At 31.3% G+C, this 18,514-nt stretch overlaps 1 protein-coding gene across 1 annotated transcript; it reads left to right on the forward strand.

Moving 5' to 3' along the window:
- Window positions 1-445: 445 nt before the first annotated feature.
- Window positions 446-18,112, forward strand: LOC134273601 (uncharacterized; the record flags this gene model as incomplete). Its single annotated transcript, XM_062755788.1, has 9 exons — window positions 446-525; window positions 714-909; window positions 1,066-1,089; window positions 9,167-9,271; window positions 10,920-11,147; window positions 13,428-13,527; window positions 13,633-13,756; window positions 13,842-13,884; window positions 18,088-18,112. Coding segments are annotated over exons 1-9 (925 nt in total), but the record flags the coding sequence as incomplete, so codon positions are not given.
- Between the last annotated feature and the right edge of the window lie 402 nt (window positions 18,113-18,514).

The raw sequence follows: 18,514 nt of genomic DNA on the forward strand, positions 1-18,514 counted from the left end.
GACCTTTAAAATATCAGAGGTGGGATCAGGTGCTAAGAAGGGGTAAGCATCCCCTGCCGACCGGTCATACCCGCCGTGTTCTCCTTGTTATAATCGAGAAATGACGGAAAAATCCGTCGTCACTCCAGTATATAAATAATGGACTAACAATTAGTATGAAAACGTCAGTCAGCATTTGACTCCATTATTAATTGTATTTGCTGACAAGGTCATTGTTTCGACCATAGAACTTAAGAAATGATGACACTATGTATGATATAAACGCATGTGGTGTGAACAATTGAGAAAGTCCAAATTATAACTGTATCTTATCCTAATCATAGCCTTAACGGCTGTTCAATCAGTTTAGAGCTCGCTCCCTGAGTTGGAGTCTCGGCCGCGACTGATCTAATATAAATGGTAGCCACTTTTCCCTCGCTAGGAGCTCGGCATTTTAAAATGAAGGATGCGAGTCCTTCGAATGAAATCTTACAAACCTAGGTTCAATGTCACGTCAACCATTGGTAAGATAAAAGTCCCTCACCAGTACTGTTCAATGACCTAAAGTGCCGATAAAATGGTATGGATTATGAATGAAAAATACTCGAATAGAACTTTAAACAGTCGAACTTTATACAATCGATCAATCTTCTATCCGTAGACGACAAACGTCATTACATGTATATAGTTGTTTCTAATTCTTGGTACTAACCAAAAATTCATTTGTTTTGCAGATTTTTCTGCGCCTTTTTAAAAACTCCTCGACTCACAATCTACTTTCCTGATGCCTGTCTATCTGAGGCACCTGAAGTACAGTGTTCTAGTCTAGCACACCGTTTTTACCCTCTGCCTTTTGAGATAAAGGAACTCCTCGAGTCTGCTAAGACCAGGATCTACGAATTAAAGATTCAAAATAATCGACCATTTCAGGTTGTTTTTTGTATGCTACATCAGGTTTTACAAGTGTTAAATAAAAATTGACGCTCTTGCCTTTCCATAATCACATTTGACTTTCCATTTTTGTTACTCAATATTGTTAAATTGAGAGTTGTTTCACTTACCTGTAATGCATTTTTTTCATTTTAGATGAAAGTTAATGACATCACAAAGGTATATGTAGTATTTGTAGTACTTTGAATTTTCACAGTTTCTTTTGAATTTTTCCGCTCTATCAGATAAATGGCTTCCGTTCCTCAGTATTAAGGTCAGACGATACGTTCCTCAAATATCTGTGTCGTATATTTTTTTTTATAATGTATGAAAAATATTCAGTCATTTTACATTCGGATTTTAAAGCAGTTTCCTATAAAATCGTCTTTTAAAAAATGAAAAGCTTAAAATTTGGTTTTCGATATAGCAAGTTTTTGTCATCTGTCCGTAATAAAGGAGCCAAGTCTCTTTTTTTGCCATATATACTGCGGGATTCACTTCCGGTTTAGTGGCATGGAGTCAAGGATGAGCTGTCAAGGTGGAAAGAGGGTCATGCAAGGCCGGTAGTCGTCAAGCAGATTGGATTTATTAACCTGAATAAATAGCACAAACACTCCGGATACTGAATTAGTTGCGAAATTTTTCTGAACAAACCCAGATCTATTTGTTTAGGTGGCTCCCCCCCCCCCCCAAAAAAAACACGTTGCCATCCTGGTGGGGGTTTCTTTTCCGGATTTTTTTGACGATAAAACCTCAGAATATTGTGATCTTTCTATAGAACCCTGGGGATATTTAAGTTCAAAATCGGTAAAAAAAATTTTGAACGTAAATAGCAAATATGCAAATCTACACTTCACCTCGTACTTTTATATTCTTTTCAGCTCAGATACGCCATATAATGCTTTAAGAAGAAAAAGGTTACGTAATAGACAGTTCCATGCCTTGATAAAGTTTAATACGTTTTGACATGATCACTCTTAATAATATAAATATACTATTTTCTGTGAAATACGTTCAAAATGCTTCTTAAAATACAGTTTTGGATTATAGTATTACATATCTTTCTGATTAAAGTACATGTACAGTGTATAATGTGGCATGCAAGTAGACTATGCTGAGATACATGTACATAATGTCTTTCTTGTTTCTTTTTATTTTGATGAATGATGTTGCCAAGGTAACTAAAATCGAAAATTCTGTAAAATTTTATCCAATGCTAATCCTGCAGTTGAACTCTTATTGCAATCTTGCCACAAAAAGAGACTCAATCAATTTTGTATTTCGATGTTTGATTTAGAAAATATATATTTCTTGCAACATTTATAATTACAAGTCTTTATTGAAAGAAATTTTATCAAGATTGATGTCTTATAATATTAATTCTACCTAAATATCAAAATGACGTGGCCACGCGATGTCTTGGATTCAGCTAATTTTTTTCTTACTGAAACTTCAATGAATGAAAAGATTGACTATATGAAAGAAAGCATGGTAGTTTACCCGGTTGCCATGGAAACGGGGCTAAAAGGTATAAATTATAGTGAATATTGCTATTTATCAATAATATCAAAAAAACAATTTACTAGGCAAAGCTGTTAATGTGCATCTTTTTTTTATATGCTTCATGACAATCAAAACTATTTAAAAAATAGTGTATGTCACAAAGTTTTTACAATATCTAATTTTCTGATGCCAAAAAAGTGAATAATTAGTCCTCGTTACCTCCCTTGTTAGGCTTAATATTTAAAGACTTTGACAAGTGATGTGAAAATCCTAGTAGGGAGATTTAGATTCAAGAAATGTTATTTTGCAAATATCATTTAAAACATTTATTGGTAAATGAAAAATAAACATTTTATTACACTATAAAGTTGATCTAAATGTGCTTTTTTCTCTATCCGAGTTATTTTCCTTGTTGGAGCTCTTCGGCATTGAAGAATACAAAATGTGTAAAATGTAAACAAGATGGCAGACAATAAAATCTGCATTTTTTCTTCTTGTTTTGAAACATCTTGTTCAGGAAAATTCTACCTCAAGAGACTCAGAATTTGATGAAAAACAGTTAACAAAGTAGGGATAATCTTTAAGAAAAGCCAAAGGGTTGATCTGGACATGATGAGTATTACACGTATAGCTACTCGTAGAATGGGAAATATGAGGAAATCAGGGTGGTATGGGGCGAAGGCCGAGAAGATTTTAACTGTTCCCTACAAGATGTCTTTGAAATAGAGATCGAGAGATACATTTAGCACTAGTGGTGTGGTAGTCCCCCACCAATCCCAATTGCAATGTGTAAGTATTTTTTTATTTATAATTCTATTCAGTTGTCTCATGCACCTGGTAACTGACTGTATATCGAAATATAAGAATAAAAACAAACAAAACCATGAAAACTTGGATGCACAGTTGCACATATTACATGTACATGACACTGAATCATATACTACTGTGAAATATATGTGCCCGTTTTGGGTACCGGTATTTTATTTTCTATAAAATTCAGTATATTTGAAGAACATTGTTTGTATAAATTTATGATTCCAAGCGATAATATGTTTGTGTCCATTCTATTTTAACAAACAGGATTTGTAGAAATCATACCACGAAAATATTAAACCTTTGTCTTTTGACAATGATAACTGAATAGTGCGTTCGAGTTTTTGAAATTTTAACCAATATCAGGACCGGAGAATATTTGAAAGAATTGATAAAAAAGTGTAAATGTAAAATTATGAAAATTAACTCAGTACATGCAAACACACAGATTTACAGCTGCTAAATAGTGTTCTAGATCTAAGTACATATACTTTGTCATACTATGTGAAATCATTTTTGGGACCTTGATACAATTAAGTTATTTGCTCTGCAAGGTAATGCATTGTAAAGTAGGTAAAGAAATCTATCCAAGGGTGTAAGAATGTGACAAATCGATTTCATTTGTACTTGGAGTTCCTATGAATTAGTTAATTGTCATGAAGCACTCTTTATTGACTTTTCTAAGATGCAGCTTTCTGTCTCATAATTTTGTTTTACTGATCACTGTTTTTCAGCTATACATTGCAGGCATGTCAATCTTGCACACATTTATGAATAGTTTTAGTTTTACAATATTGATCTGTACATATGAGATCATTCTGATGCTGTGTACTTTACATATCAAGGACATATTGTACAAATTAAAAATAGTCACATTAAAGAACAAAATGAATTATACCACATTACATGTAGTATCAATAAAACATGTATGTTTTTATTATAATTAGTTCAAGATATAATAACATTTCATTTACCACTTTAAAAATTAATTGTTGTCAAATTCATTTCTACTCTAGATCTCCGGCAATTTGTTCAAACCGAGAAAAGCTTTAACTGTGTAAATTGAAAAAAAAATGCTTGATGACAACATTGATTCCCCTCCTTTATCAATCATTCCTCATGATTCAGAAAATTTTCAGGATAACATTTAAATATCAGGTACATGTAATATATATTTGATGTTTAGGATTTTAACCCAAACTTTCAAATTAAAAAATAATTTAAATTCACAGATATTTGCAGCCCTTGCAAGATTTTCCTAATGAAGATTCTCAGGATTACAGATCCTTTAGCAAGGGGACCAGACAGGTACATGTATTGTTTATTAAGTTACATGTATTCATGGTGATTGCCATGACAATGCATCAAGGGAGATGATAACGTTTAGAGGTTGAAAATGTATATGTTATATATATAGCGAAATTTTAAGATTCTAGTTTTAAGTTTTTAAAATAATTTTTAATTAATTTTTATCCAAGCTGACCAAAAATTAATGGTATTTTTTTTTATTTTCATGTGAACAGATAGAAATGACCAGAGCAGAGGACACACAGCCCCCCCCCCCCCCCTAAAAAAAGTCACAGTGGACAGGAAGTAATTTTTACATGAAAAATAGAAAGTAGGAATAAGAACAGAAAGAAAAGAAGAATGGCTGGTCCATTATGGATATAGAGAGGGTTTTCTAAAGATCATTACTAAAATGACAGCAAATTGCAAGGCTTAGCTACTTTTCAAACTTATACAAAAGGACATAAAGAAATTTGATGTAATTCGAGGAGACGAGACTGACATCAAATGAGAGAATATATGAAGGAACAAATTTTAGCGGAATTTTTTTTTAAGCAGATCATCTGTTTTCCTTAGAGAATATGTGTATTCTAAATTGATTCTAAACTGATTTCTTGTATTTTCAAAAAAATGTCACTGTTTAAGTGGAGCATACATTTCCAATGTCATGTTTATTTCTTTTCTATAAAAGCAGTATTATGAAAAGAAGCAGTTTCTTCCCTTTTTTATATCCCAATTCTGCAGGAGAGATGGTATACTGATTTATTATATACCCCCACATGGGCTCACAAATCTCATAGTTTTATACTGGCAGGCTTCACACAGTATGTCATGTATGGATTTAGAATATGAATACATTTTAACAAAACTGAGAACAAGATTAATTGTGAAACACTGATTCCCCCATACATGGCAACTTATGCCACGACTCCCACAAGGTATCCCAAGAATGGTCCTGTCACAAGGAAAACACCTGTGAAATATGAAAATCTAGTCCAACTTCAAAAGTTGTGGTTATTGGTTAAGGTTAAAGTTTTTTTTAAGTCAGTCAATGTCTGAGGTCAAGGTCAAATGGTTAAAAATATTTATACCCATTAAAAGAACATAATAGTATAACTGATCATCTGAATATGCTGATAAGCAATGTGATAATAAGAATTAATTCCACATATAAGGCCATTTAAAAAAATTTGTTTGCCTTCCCCCAACAGACTGACTAAAATTCAAAACTTTTTTTTTACATTGCAAGACAGGATGTTTTTTTTTCTTTTTATCCATCTTATCTCATCAACAAATATTTTGAAATTTTCAGGGAAAAAGATTTTTCAACCTACATGTACCCACCGACTTAATAATTTTACCATGAGTTGGGAGAGGGCAAAAAAAACATAATCAAGATGGTCTTGCCAACTTGTTTTGACATTATATTATCTGACTTACTTTCATATTTTCATTAGATACTTTCATATCATTTATTAAATATGAGTTTGCCTTTTTACTTAAATTATACATTTAAAAAAAAATCACAACATTGTTTTGAAAAACATATTTTGAATAAATCAAATGAATCAGATTCAAATTCACTCAACAAAGATTGTTAAGAATTGTTGGATAACACAACATGTTGTCCCCTGCTTTCGCGAAAGGAATGTACATTATATCACATTTGTCAATTAATACAGTGTATGCCCGTACGTATACTTTCTTTAAAAATGAATTGTTTGTCAATTTATTCAGTGGAGCTATGACTTTAATTATTTCACATGTTATTCCTTGTGACAAGACCTTTTTAGATACCAAAAAATTATGAACATGGCTTGTCCATATGCTAATTCATCATTTTACAAAAAATTCTCAAAATTTTATTTCTCCAATAAGCATATATGCTTTTAGTAAATACAGGACCCCCAAAAATTCACATTATATTGTTTGTGGCAAGTATTTCATTGGATAACAACAACTTTACTCTGTTCTTCGAGATTGTATACATTAAAAAATGGTTATACCCGGTGAAATTTCGCATGACCCAAACGTTTGATCACCATTGATTGTCAGCTGTTTACATATGTAATACTTGTGAGAAGAAGTGTGCATTTGGTTATACCAATAACTTTTACCGCTTTTGACCATTTACCATCTTAGAGTTTTATTGTATATTTAAAAAAATTTAACCTTGGTAAAAAACGGTAAGTAAATCTACCTTCTCAATACCATGAATTCACTTGTACATGTCTTTGTCATTGATACCAACATGATTTTCGCTTAAACCTTGAAAAACAATACGGCGTACTTATGAAACTTCTTTCAATGTCCTTGCCATATTGTTTAATACGGTGAAGTAGAGTTTATTTGAAGTTTATATAAAAAAAACAGTACCAAGACCTTTGATTGGATACCAACAACTCTGACACCTGAATTTTTGTGATGTTTATAAATTTTTTATAAGTTTTTCAACTTTTTTCAATTTCTTTTTTTTGATACTAAGACTTTTTATTTCATATATGTATATCTTTTCAGATACTGAAGAGGATCCAACCAGCTTTTCTCAAGAAAATGCTTTTGTTTTTCTTTTGTCTAAATATTTTGTAAATTTAAATAAAAATTATATTGATTTAACTTTTTAACAGTTTGTTGGTTCATATTTCAATATTTTAATCCTTGTGAGAAAACTTTGAATAAGAAATTAATTTGATCTTTTGATCTTGACCTTGGGCTTTTAAAAATATATATTGGCCAGAGATTTTAACAAAATAAATAAAATATTTCAAATATTTCTAAAAAATCAAATGGAAGATAATTTCTAAATAAATTATCATATGACAGGGCCTATTATTAGAAACAAATGCATAAAAAAATCAGTTATCCACTTTATAGGTGTAGAGAACAAAAAAATAAACAATTGTTTTGAATTTGAACATATTTTAGTGCGGGGATTTGAAACAATTCTTTGAATTTGCTTGTTTTATTTCATATTTAGAATAAAGTAACTAGAAGTCTGATTTGTTTCCATGGCAACATATTAATTTACCTGTCTCTTAGTAAATTGCAGAAGTTCTATTTAATTATTAAAAAGAAATATAAATACTTGACGTATATTCATACATGTATAACATAACAATTTGTTCAATTTGGTAAAACATGTTCTTAGATGATCTTCTCTGTTATTTGTGATTAATGAAGGGGGGGGTGTCATATAATTTCTAGAAAGCTATACATTTACCTACTGAATTTTTTTTATTCTCATAAAACCTTTGAATATATAGTTTATTTAATGATACATGGTTACAAATATATCAGTTGTCAAAATGGGGAAAAATTTCATTGAATATGACTAAAAAAAGGCAATTTTGGCAAATTGCCAATTTTCATGCAATAATTTCTAGAAAGTTTTTGATTTACCCATAATTTTTTTTTATTCTCATAAAACCTTAGAATATATAGTTAATTTAATGATACATGGTTACAAATATATCAGTTGTCAAAATGGTGAAAAATTTCATTGAATATGACTTTAAAAAGTCAATTTTGGCAAATCGCCAATTTTCATGCAGTAATTTCTAGAAAGTTTTTGATATACCCATTAATTTTTTTTATTCTCATAAAACCTTAGAATATATACATTTTATTTAATGATACATGGTTATAAATATATCAGTTGTCAAAATGGTAAAAAATTTCATTGAATATGACAAAAAAAAGTCAATTTTGGCAAATCGCCAATTTTCAATGCAATAATTTCTAGAAAGTTTTTGATTTACCCAATAATTTTTTTTTATTCTCGTAAAACCTTAGAATATATAGTTTATTTAATGAAACATGGTTACAAATATATCAGTTGTCAAAATGGTGAAAAATTTCAATGAATATGACTAAAAAAGACAAATTTGGCAAATTGCCAATTTGCTAACATCCTAAATGCTGCTATGAAAATTTGCTTAATATCCATTCAAATATCTTGAATGAAATTTATTTCTGAGATTTAAGTAATATGAGCTCAGAGAATATAATTTTCATGTGAATTTACACTAATTTATTGAATGTGCACTAATTTAATTTAAAACAGAGCAAAATTTGCTTAATCGGAGGGTTCTAAATATAACATCCTTGTTACCATGGCAACCAAATTGAAAAGTTAGACTTTAAAACATCATATTTATTAAAGATACGCCAATTGTAGTAAATGGTGTGAAATTCAGCTAAACCGGAGACAGGTGTCATGTCCACGCCCCTATTGAAAATTTTGATTTTTATAGAGAATTGATATTAAAATGTTTATTAAATGAATTCAGTCTATTCAGTTATTCACACTTGAATTATCAAAGCATCACTTTTAGGACAGTCACTTCTGTATGAAGAACGTTGACAGGAATGAACTTCTCTTCTACGACTACTTTCATAATATTTAAAGGATTATTCATAGGACTATTTTATACTTATGTTCATTTTAACAAGTAAAAAAAATATTTAAATATTGTACAATTAAACTGCAAAACTGTAGCTCTCCGAGAAAATTGTATTAACAGATAAAATATATTAAAAGACGTTCATCCTAATGTGTTCAGATCAGCGAGCTAAAGATTTGCAGATCTGTACACTCATTATTTTTGTCTTTTCAAGTAGAAAGGTTGCCTGGAATGTTTTGTCTATTTTGTAGAGCAAGACGATTGTGCAGTTTGAAGACGAGTTCATAACAGATAAAGATTATCTTATCTGTAGTTTTGACGATAGGCAGTCGTGGTATAGATATGCTCTTCGACCGGTATGTCTTATTTTTACAATGTAGCTCTCCTGGTCAGAGACCAGAAGAATTTATGCGATAGTAATGCGTCCGTCGTCCGTCCGTCTGTCTGTCTGTAAACAATTTTTTTGAAAATGCTACTACTCCTACAGTTTTGGTCTGATTTCAGTATAACTTTGCACACAAGTAGACTATACTGAGTTACATAATTCTGTGTATCGGTTTTTGATTTCACTGAACGGTGTTGCCGTGGTTACTTAAAATAGAAATTTCTTTTAAAAACATTCAAAATGCTACTCCTCGTACAGTTTTGGTCAGATTTCAGTACAATTTGGCATACAAGAAGACTACATTAAGATAAATAATTATATATAGCGGTTTTTTATTTTGATGAACGGTGTTGCTGCGGTTACTAAAAATAGAAATTTCTGTGAAAAACATTCAAAATGCTACTCCTCCTGCAGTTTTGGTATGATTGCAATATAACTTTGCACACAAGTAGACTACACTGAGTTACATAATTCTATGTATCGGTTTTTTATTTTGATGAACGGCTTTGCTGTGGTAAGTAAAAATAGAAATTTCTGTAAAAAACATTCAAAATGCTACTCCTCCTACAGTTTTGGTCTGATTTCAGTATAACATGGTACACAAGTAGACTACTTTCAAAATGCTACTTCAAATACAGTTTTAATCTGATAATAATATAATTTGGCATGCGGTTAGACTACACTGAGATACATAATTATCAGTTTTGCGTTTTGTTTTGTTTTTTTGATGATTGATGTTGCCATAGTAATTTAGATTAAAAATTCTGTAAAATTTTATTAAAAGCTACTCCTCCAGTTGTAGTCTTATTGCATTCTTGAAGCAAAAAGAGGATCATTATTCTATTTATTGCTTTTGTAAAGTTTTACGTCCCAACTGCTACTCTCTCTTCCCTTATTATAAGTACAAACCAGTAAGCTACAGTCTCGACAGAGACTTCTGGTTTTCATTATACTTTCATGTTAAGTACTAAAACCTGATTGGTTCAGACGCATTTAACGATCCAAAATGTTACTCACAGCTTTAGCAACACGCTCGACAACGGGTAACATTATAAAATGCTACGTGCTTGCAAATCATGCGCATACTTCTCAAAACGTCAGTTGTGCGTTTGAAGCCGCATAAACTTGACGTCAGTAAAGCTGGCGTTCGATGTAGCTTATTTGGGAACAAGCGAGAGACAAAACAAGCTTGCGAGCTCAAGTGCAAAAAATAACAAAGCTTTAGACGATAAAGGACTTTTTGAGTATAAAAAAAATTATTAGAAAGTCGGTAAATCATTTTCAAAGATTTCTTATTGAAAAAAATAGGAGCAGGGAGTTTGAAAACTTTTTAAAATGTGTACGTAAAGACGATCAACAATTTTATCTTAGCTGACATCCTAAACCAATCATACACTCAGTAAAATAGAATTTATAATGTGCGCCTGTTTTGGAGGGTACAAGTTGAAATTCAATTGTTACCTTCATAGATAGGCATCATTTATATAATGTATAAACATATTTCCAAATGCTAAGTAATATTTCCTAACCTTGAATGCTGTATTTTGGCATTGGCTTGTCTAAAGAATATAGTTATTGATAATATATTTCATTTTTCCTTTCCAATATACTCTTTCTAGAGAAATGAAAAATTATCATGCGTTCTTCCGAAACTTCCAACACACTGCTTTGTGACAGGAAGACAGGGGAATACAATTGTCAAAGAACAAGCCTTGTCATATTTCCCGGACATAGAAATACATCAGATAAGAAAAGAAAGTTGTTCAATCTATATGCAGGCGGACAAAAGAATACGTATGTCATTTCCACCAGACTGTGTCGATGATAATTGTGAGCTCTATTTAATGGTAAGTTGACCTTTTCAATAAAATTATGACATAGTCTTGCTCTACATGAATGGTTCACTTAATGAACGTGTACGTCACCCATGCATAAAATGTAAACTTTCAGGCAAGCATTGCCCGCCATCCGTCAGTACCGTTTTCAAATGATCTTTCAGGATCACATCCATCCATCGCCGTTTGTTAACATTTCATCACATTTTCGACTAGTTCTCCAGAACCATGGGGTTCTATCTTATTTTCAAGCACCCCTAGATGAAGGGGATTTTAGTTTGATCAAATAATACCCGGTTCCCCTTCAAGAGGCGATAATTAAAAAAAAATATTGAAGATTTTGATGACATATTTAAATATCTTCCTAAAGGCCCTTTCACAATTGGCGCACGAGCACTTTACAAGACTTTGCGATCGGAAAATTTAAGCTTCGCACGAGCTATCGCATACGTTGCACGATGTCTCGCCTTTAAGGCCCTTTCACAATTGGCGCACGAGCAGAAGCGACAAAATATTCGTGCGACCGAATAATTTTGGATAAGACGTAAACTGTTCCAAAATAATCGCATATGAAAAAAGTGTTCGTGCGAAATTTGCACGATCTAAAGCGACTGCTGTGCATTAAATCTTGCGATACATATTACGTCTATTTGCGACTGTTGTAGAATGAAAGCGAGTGTTGTAAGATAATGCAATGGACTGCACGACTGATCAGGTAATCGGACGATTGAACGTGCGGCAATACAATTGGACGTGCGGTGCTCGTGCGCTCATGCATTCCATAGTACGAATATGTTCGTGCAAGTCAGAGGGCCGGGTATATATACCACCCGTTTCCGACGCTCTTCAGTTGACATAGTTAAGATGCTTATAATTATACACGGTATATATGCCTGTTGCAAAGCATGGCAATTGAAGGTGATAAATCAAGCAATGATAGTAAAACGTTGCAAGATTACATGAGACATGTTGAGCAACAGTCTCATGGTCGCAAAACACACGCAAAGACAGCTGCGATTCATCTTACGATCTTAAAAAAATCGTGCATCACACTTACGAGTACATAAAACGTTGTAAGACGTTCGTACTAATTTTCGTGCGTTGAATTGCGATAATTCTGATCGCATTTGGTCGCGTCTGAATAGTGGGCATGTTGACTATTTTGAGGAGACTTGATGCGACCACTAAAACACATGCAATGAATGCGAGACATCGTGCAACGTATGCGATAGCTCGTGCGTAGCTAAAATTTTCCGATCGCAAAGTCTTGTAAAGTGCTCGTGCGCCAATTGTGAAAGGGCCTTTATAAATCCAATGTGCACAAACTTTCTTCAATAACGATTACAGATGTTTATTGGCCTCCTTTGTCCTGAGTGTAAGATGTTACAAAAACAAAATATATTATGCTATACTTAATTTTAGGGGGTCAGATTGCATAATGTTATACCAAAGATTTTTGTATTCTTTCGAAGTTTTTTCTAGTCTTGTCTGACCCCCTTATAATATGTTTATATTTTTGTTTTTGCGTCACTTACTTCAATAAGACATTTTTCACTTTCACTACTGTTGTTATTTTATTACTAGCTCAGTTGACTTGGCTTCGGTCTTGCATTAATAACAGAGGAACATAAAAATATATGTATTCGTCTTTAGTTTACTGATTATTCTATAAATTTGACAGATAATTCATAAAAAGCCACCAAATTAGTTTATGCAATTTATCCTGTTTATGGTTTATAACAAATATAATATGCAAAAATAAAGTGACGCCAAATTTTAAGACTTAGCGTATACAATAATTATTATAGAATTGACATTTTGCATTAACATTCTTACTCTGGGGGTCTGTGAACAGCATAAAAATGGGGAAATACAATGTACTAGTGCGCATACAAAAATAAACGTGGGTTCTTCCCGGATATACAACTGAACAGAGCAGGAATAACATAAAAATTAAATCAACAAGCACAATTTCCGTGTCACTACATCCAAATTCGATCAAATCATTACCCTGAAGGGTAAGTTCAAGCGAAAGGGCGGGAGTAAAGGAGGCCTTGACATTATGCGAGGACTATTGAGATTGACATAGGCGGCTTCGAGTAATTTAGATCAATTAGAGCAGATTCTTTAAACTATATTTATTACAATTTTATTTCACAATCAAATGTAAATGTAAGAAATCACTGTCAAATTTGCTGGGTATGCCAGGGACATTCATTAATCACTATCAATTTTAAATTTATACTTACACTTGTATGATGTATGAAAACTAAATAAAGCCATTATTTTCAGATGGACTTGCCCGAGAGACAGATTTGTCCATTTATTCATGTATATATCACAAAGTCCACCGGTCGCCCCGTTGAAATCAGTTTGCCAATAGTTTATCAAGGTCATCATGCTTACAGTTATCGTACTTGAAAATCAATGATACCAATTTTAGCAATAAACATGTGAAATGAATTTAAATATTTATTTGATAATATTTACTCTTTAGGATCCAAGAATACAGAGAATTTGATTATTACCAGGGAAGGAAACGGTGAATGGATGACCTTGAACTCTTTGTTGAAATTAGATGCTGCCGGATATACATTTGAGACTTCCATTATTAAATCAAAGTATAAGTTTCTATCTCTTTAATTGTAAAATAAGGATTCAAACTTTTTTTTATATACAATGTGTGTAAATTCTCATCTTTTGCAGCGTACCAACAGCATTTGGAATAAAAGAAGCTGTGTTGCCTTGGGTATGTCGTGATCTTCATCTGATTTTTTTTTCAAAGCATCAATATTAATAAAAATGTATACAATCTAGGGATTGGCAATGGTTAATTAGTTAAGTCAAATTGGTCAAATAAATTGTAACCATTACAATTTTATCTAATAATTATCTCTCTAGATAATATACATTTATATACTTTTTTTAAAACTGAACAACACCCAAACTAAGTAAATAAAGGATACAAAGACCCAGTGCCATCATTCATAAAATGGATTATAAGGGAAAAAAAAAAGATTTTTATAGAATTATCAATAATTCAACCATTACAAGTACTTTCTCTTTAAATTATGAAATTTTATCATAAATTTTACCTTTGAAAAATATTGTGTTACCAGTTGGGTGCATTGCTTGCTTTTCAGTAGCTTTACACAAAATTTAAGAATATAAATATCAAATTAAAACAAGGTATAGTAAGACCACTTTGTATTTAAAAACCATGGAATACTCGGGATAAGATTTATTGTTAGTGATAGTGGTATCATTTGCACTTTGTCCAAAAATACTGCATGTTTTGCACACCACAAATAATTCATGTATGCTACACTAGAAAAATATTATACAATAAACATTGAAAATATGTAAATTTTTATTAAAAGAATATAGATTTTGCCCAACAAAATGCAGTGACGTTGTGCACGGTGTTGGTGTCAGTTTCGGTATCGTCAAAATGACGTAATTTTATGCGAAGGTTTAGAAAATTAATCTGACGTTACTCTTCTGCTAGCACTTTTTATGAAGGAAAAATAAAAACCCAGTAATACCTCCTATTATATATATTGCAGTTCATTGAAAACACATGTATAATTAAATTATTTGCCCTTTTGCATGCATATTGCGGGAGGAAAATATAAGCATGATTTGCCTCATTTAAAAAAAAACTTCGTAGAAATAACAAAACTTGTTCGACATCGCATTTTAAATTTACATGCTTTGTTTTATTTAAGGTCAGACGAAACATTCCTCAAAAATATATAATATTTTCTAAGAATTTGTTATTGAAGTTTAGGTACCTATACATGTTTCCTCACAAAAAATTAGGGTACCTTACTAGGCATTTGGACAAGATACCACAGGGTCATATTTCTTATATGACCCCTATGGGTAATCTTCTGAATGGCCTATATCACAATTTTTGGTGTACTTATATTTATGAATCATTTTGAAAACAATGTAGAAATCAGAGGAGAATGACAAATATGAATAATTTTATATAATACCAAGATATACAAAACATTTATTTGAGGAATGTGTCGTCTGACCTTAATTGTGATAAATTCAAAACAATTCCATATTATATCAGTAGGTCCTAGAACCTGTTCTTTGTTTTCAGTACATTTTGTGATTGTATATATGTTGCTTATACAGCACTGAATTATATTTTTAATTCAAAGTCCATATTCCCAACCCATCTTCAACCCCTACCCTCACACAGGCCCTTTAATACTGAGTATTTTTTGGTTGTAGATCTAACTATTTCAAATAATTCAGTTAAAAAAAAAAAGATAGGAAACGAACCTGAGAATTAACCCGCCCCTTCCCTCATTTAAAGTTGTCATTGAAAAGGATTTTCAATGTGGTGCAGTTTCGAAGTTTTGTATTTCTTAAAAAGTTGTTTTATTTAACAAAAATAGAAAATATATATCATTACACGTCATAATAAAAATGTCAAAATATTGATGTATGTCTTTTCTTTTTTTAGAGTTGGGGGGGGGGGGGGGAGGGGTGTATTGATACTCATATCTTTTTTAAATTATTATGTGGTCCATTCGGCAAACCTTGGGTGATTCCTGTGTTCAAACTATATCAGATGTATGTCAAATTAGATGAGGTACATGTATGAATCGGCCGAAGTGTGCCGAGCATGATGAAGTATTTTAAACGATGCTATCGGGTTAATGACAAAATGAAATTATAAATATGCTACTAAAGAAATCTGATACTTAATGTAAATCACACCCTCCAACACCCCCCCCCCCCCCCCCCCCCCCCCCCCCCCCCGCTCAATACTGCATGGACTACCGAATGTAAACTGCCCGTTTTGAAAGCTTTGTCAACATCAAATATAAAGTTGAGACACTTTGTTGTCAGGGAATTCAAATTTGAAAGCATATCCTAAATTTTATAAATTTTGGATTGTGACATTTTTCTCGATTTTTTTAAAATTCAAATTATGGGTGATGAGTCTTTTGAACAGATCCTGACAGGGATGTTTACTAATGCAGTGTATATCAGATGTCAAATTGTTCTTAAAATTAATCATTATTGGTATGATTTTGTTTATCCAAATCAGCCTTAAGAATAAGTTTTAGAAAATCTTTTGACGCCTTAAATTATTTTTTTTATGCAAGTGAACGTAATAACGTCAAAACGCCAAGTATTTTTAACGTTTGTGACATAACATGCTGAAATTTATTTTTTGTTTGGATTTTGTCACCATTCTATTGAAATTATTTTGGAATATACAAACAACTTTTTGAAGAGATGCACATTTCATAAAAATCCTGTAATTTTCAATATGTCTATTTTTAATGACTACACATATGATTTATTTCACCAAATTTATACATAGCTAGATTTATAACTTTTGGACAATGTGTGGCATTTATTGTTGACATTGTGAAAAACCTATAAAACAAACACTTTTATATGGAATCAATTCATTTTCATATGTAAATAAAGTTTTAATTTTGCACATTTTGTATGAAATTTTGTTTGGTGCCAGATTAGAAAAATAAATTTTTAAAAAAATGAAAGTAATTATTGGAGTGTAGCATTTAATGTGACGTTAATGTCGTCAAATTTAATTGTGACATATAGCTACATGTAGTACTTATACGAAACACGGTAATTATTATTAAAATTTAAGACGCTAAGAAACTTAAAATTAAATTAAAATTCTGTCCAGAGATATTTTCCCTAATAATATGGAAACATTTTGTAGAATTTAAAATAATTTTCATCATTAATTTTTCACCCAGCAGTACAAAATTTGACATTTTACGAATCTTAAAAACTTTGTAACATTAAACTTCCAAACTATGTGACACACAATCTTATTCAATATCCTCACAATAAATCGGCTTAAAATCAGAAATCCAACATACATACCGACACAAAATATCAGTCTAATTTAAAATATAGTTCCTTGCGCACAAAAAGAATCATTGAGATGCAATTTCAAATTGATTTAGCTCATGAAAATATTTTTCTAAGTTACCGATGACGTGTCATGTTCCTTCCATATTTCTTCGGATGACGCTTATCTACATCTCTCTCTCGCATTTTGAACAACGCGTTCACGGCATTCGGATTGAACATCACAATTGTAAGAATTTACATCATTTACAACATATTTTGAACTTTTCTGCTAAATTTCTTGTTTGTATTGTTTGTTTTATGGAACTTATCAACATTTTGTCATTGCGTGTGCTAGGCTCCTGTTACATTTACCGGTCCACATGTATTTTTGAAGTAACTGACTGAATAGTTGAATTAGTATAATTGATAAATGGAATTTTTTGATCAATATTTTTGTTAAAATGTATTTAGTATACAATTACCGACAGAACGATATATATAGTGAATTGTTTTAACATAATGAAAATAGCGCAAATGCCACCGCAATAGTAATTTTTGAAACCAACACCGTACGCGACGTCAATGTCTTTGCAATCATAGAACAAAAGACTAAAAAGTAACGTACATTTCATGAAAAAATGTTTTGATTAGAAAGATGCTTATTAGATTTTAACAACACTTAGTCACCTACTTTCTATGGCAGGTCAAACATTGCAATATAGAGAAATGAGTTTGGACTTTGTGAGAACATTTTCCGTAAACAAACAAAATTATGATTAGAAATAAGCATTTAAAAAAAAGAATTATATTGATTTCTACTTACTGATAAAAAAAAAGATCTATTTCCTACACTGTGATAGTTATATACTTTGGAAATGTACGCTACCAACAGATTTCAACTTTGCCAAATCAGTTATTTTACGGTTTAATGAATTTTTTTTACACTACCGAAATTGGATTTTGATTCTTTTAAACAGAAATGAAAAATCGCATGTTTAATAAAACGTTTGACAATAATTTGGGTTTTTACTCTATAAATCCCTCTAAACTTAGGATGTTGAGTGTCACTGTATATACAACTCTTTTTCAGGTTGAAAATGGATCTGATCGATGCGGTAAGACACTCCATTCAAGCATATTTTTAATAAATTATTATCTTCTCTGCCACAAAAAAATATAAGAATATAAATTATGTAAATTTGAACTTAATACCTATCTATATCATTGTAACACTGTTTTTGTGAAGTTATAATAATGCTACATATTATGGAGTAGAAATAAGCGGATAGAATATTCACTGAATAGCTAGGTAAATGTTTTTAATCATAACAAATCAGACACGAATTCTCAAATATAGTAAATGCGATGAAATAAATCATTCGAAATAAGTGATTTCAAAACTAATCTTACTTTGGAAATATCTTAAGAATATGTATAGTTAAAAAAACTGCGAAAATAGTATTTTAAAAAATTAAAGCAAAAAACTGTATTACAAAAAATAATATAAAAAATTAAAA

Source organism: Saccostrea cucullata, unplaced genomic scaffold (assembly GCF_032062105.1).
Source record: "Saccostrea cucullata isolate Sc308-1 unplaced genomic scaffold, CSIRO_AGI_Scuc_v1 ctg7694, whole genome shotgun sequence".
Taxonomy (NCBI): Eukaryota; Metazoa; Mollusca; class Bivalvia; order Ostreida; family Ostreidae; genus Saccostrea; species Saccostrea cuccullata.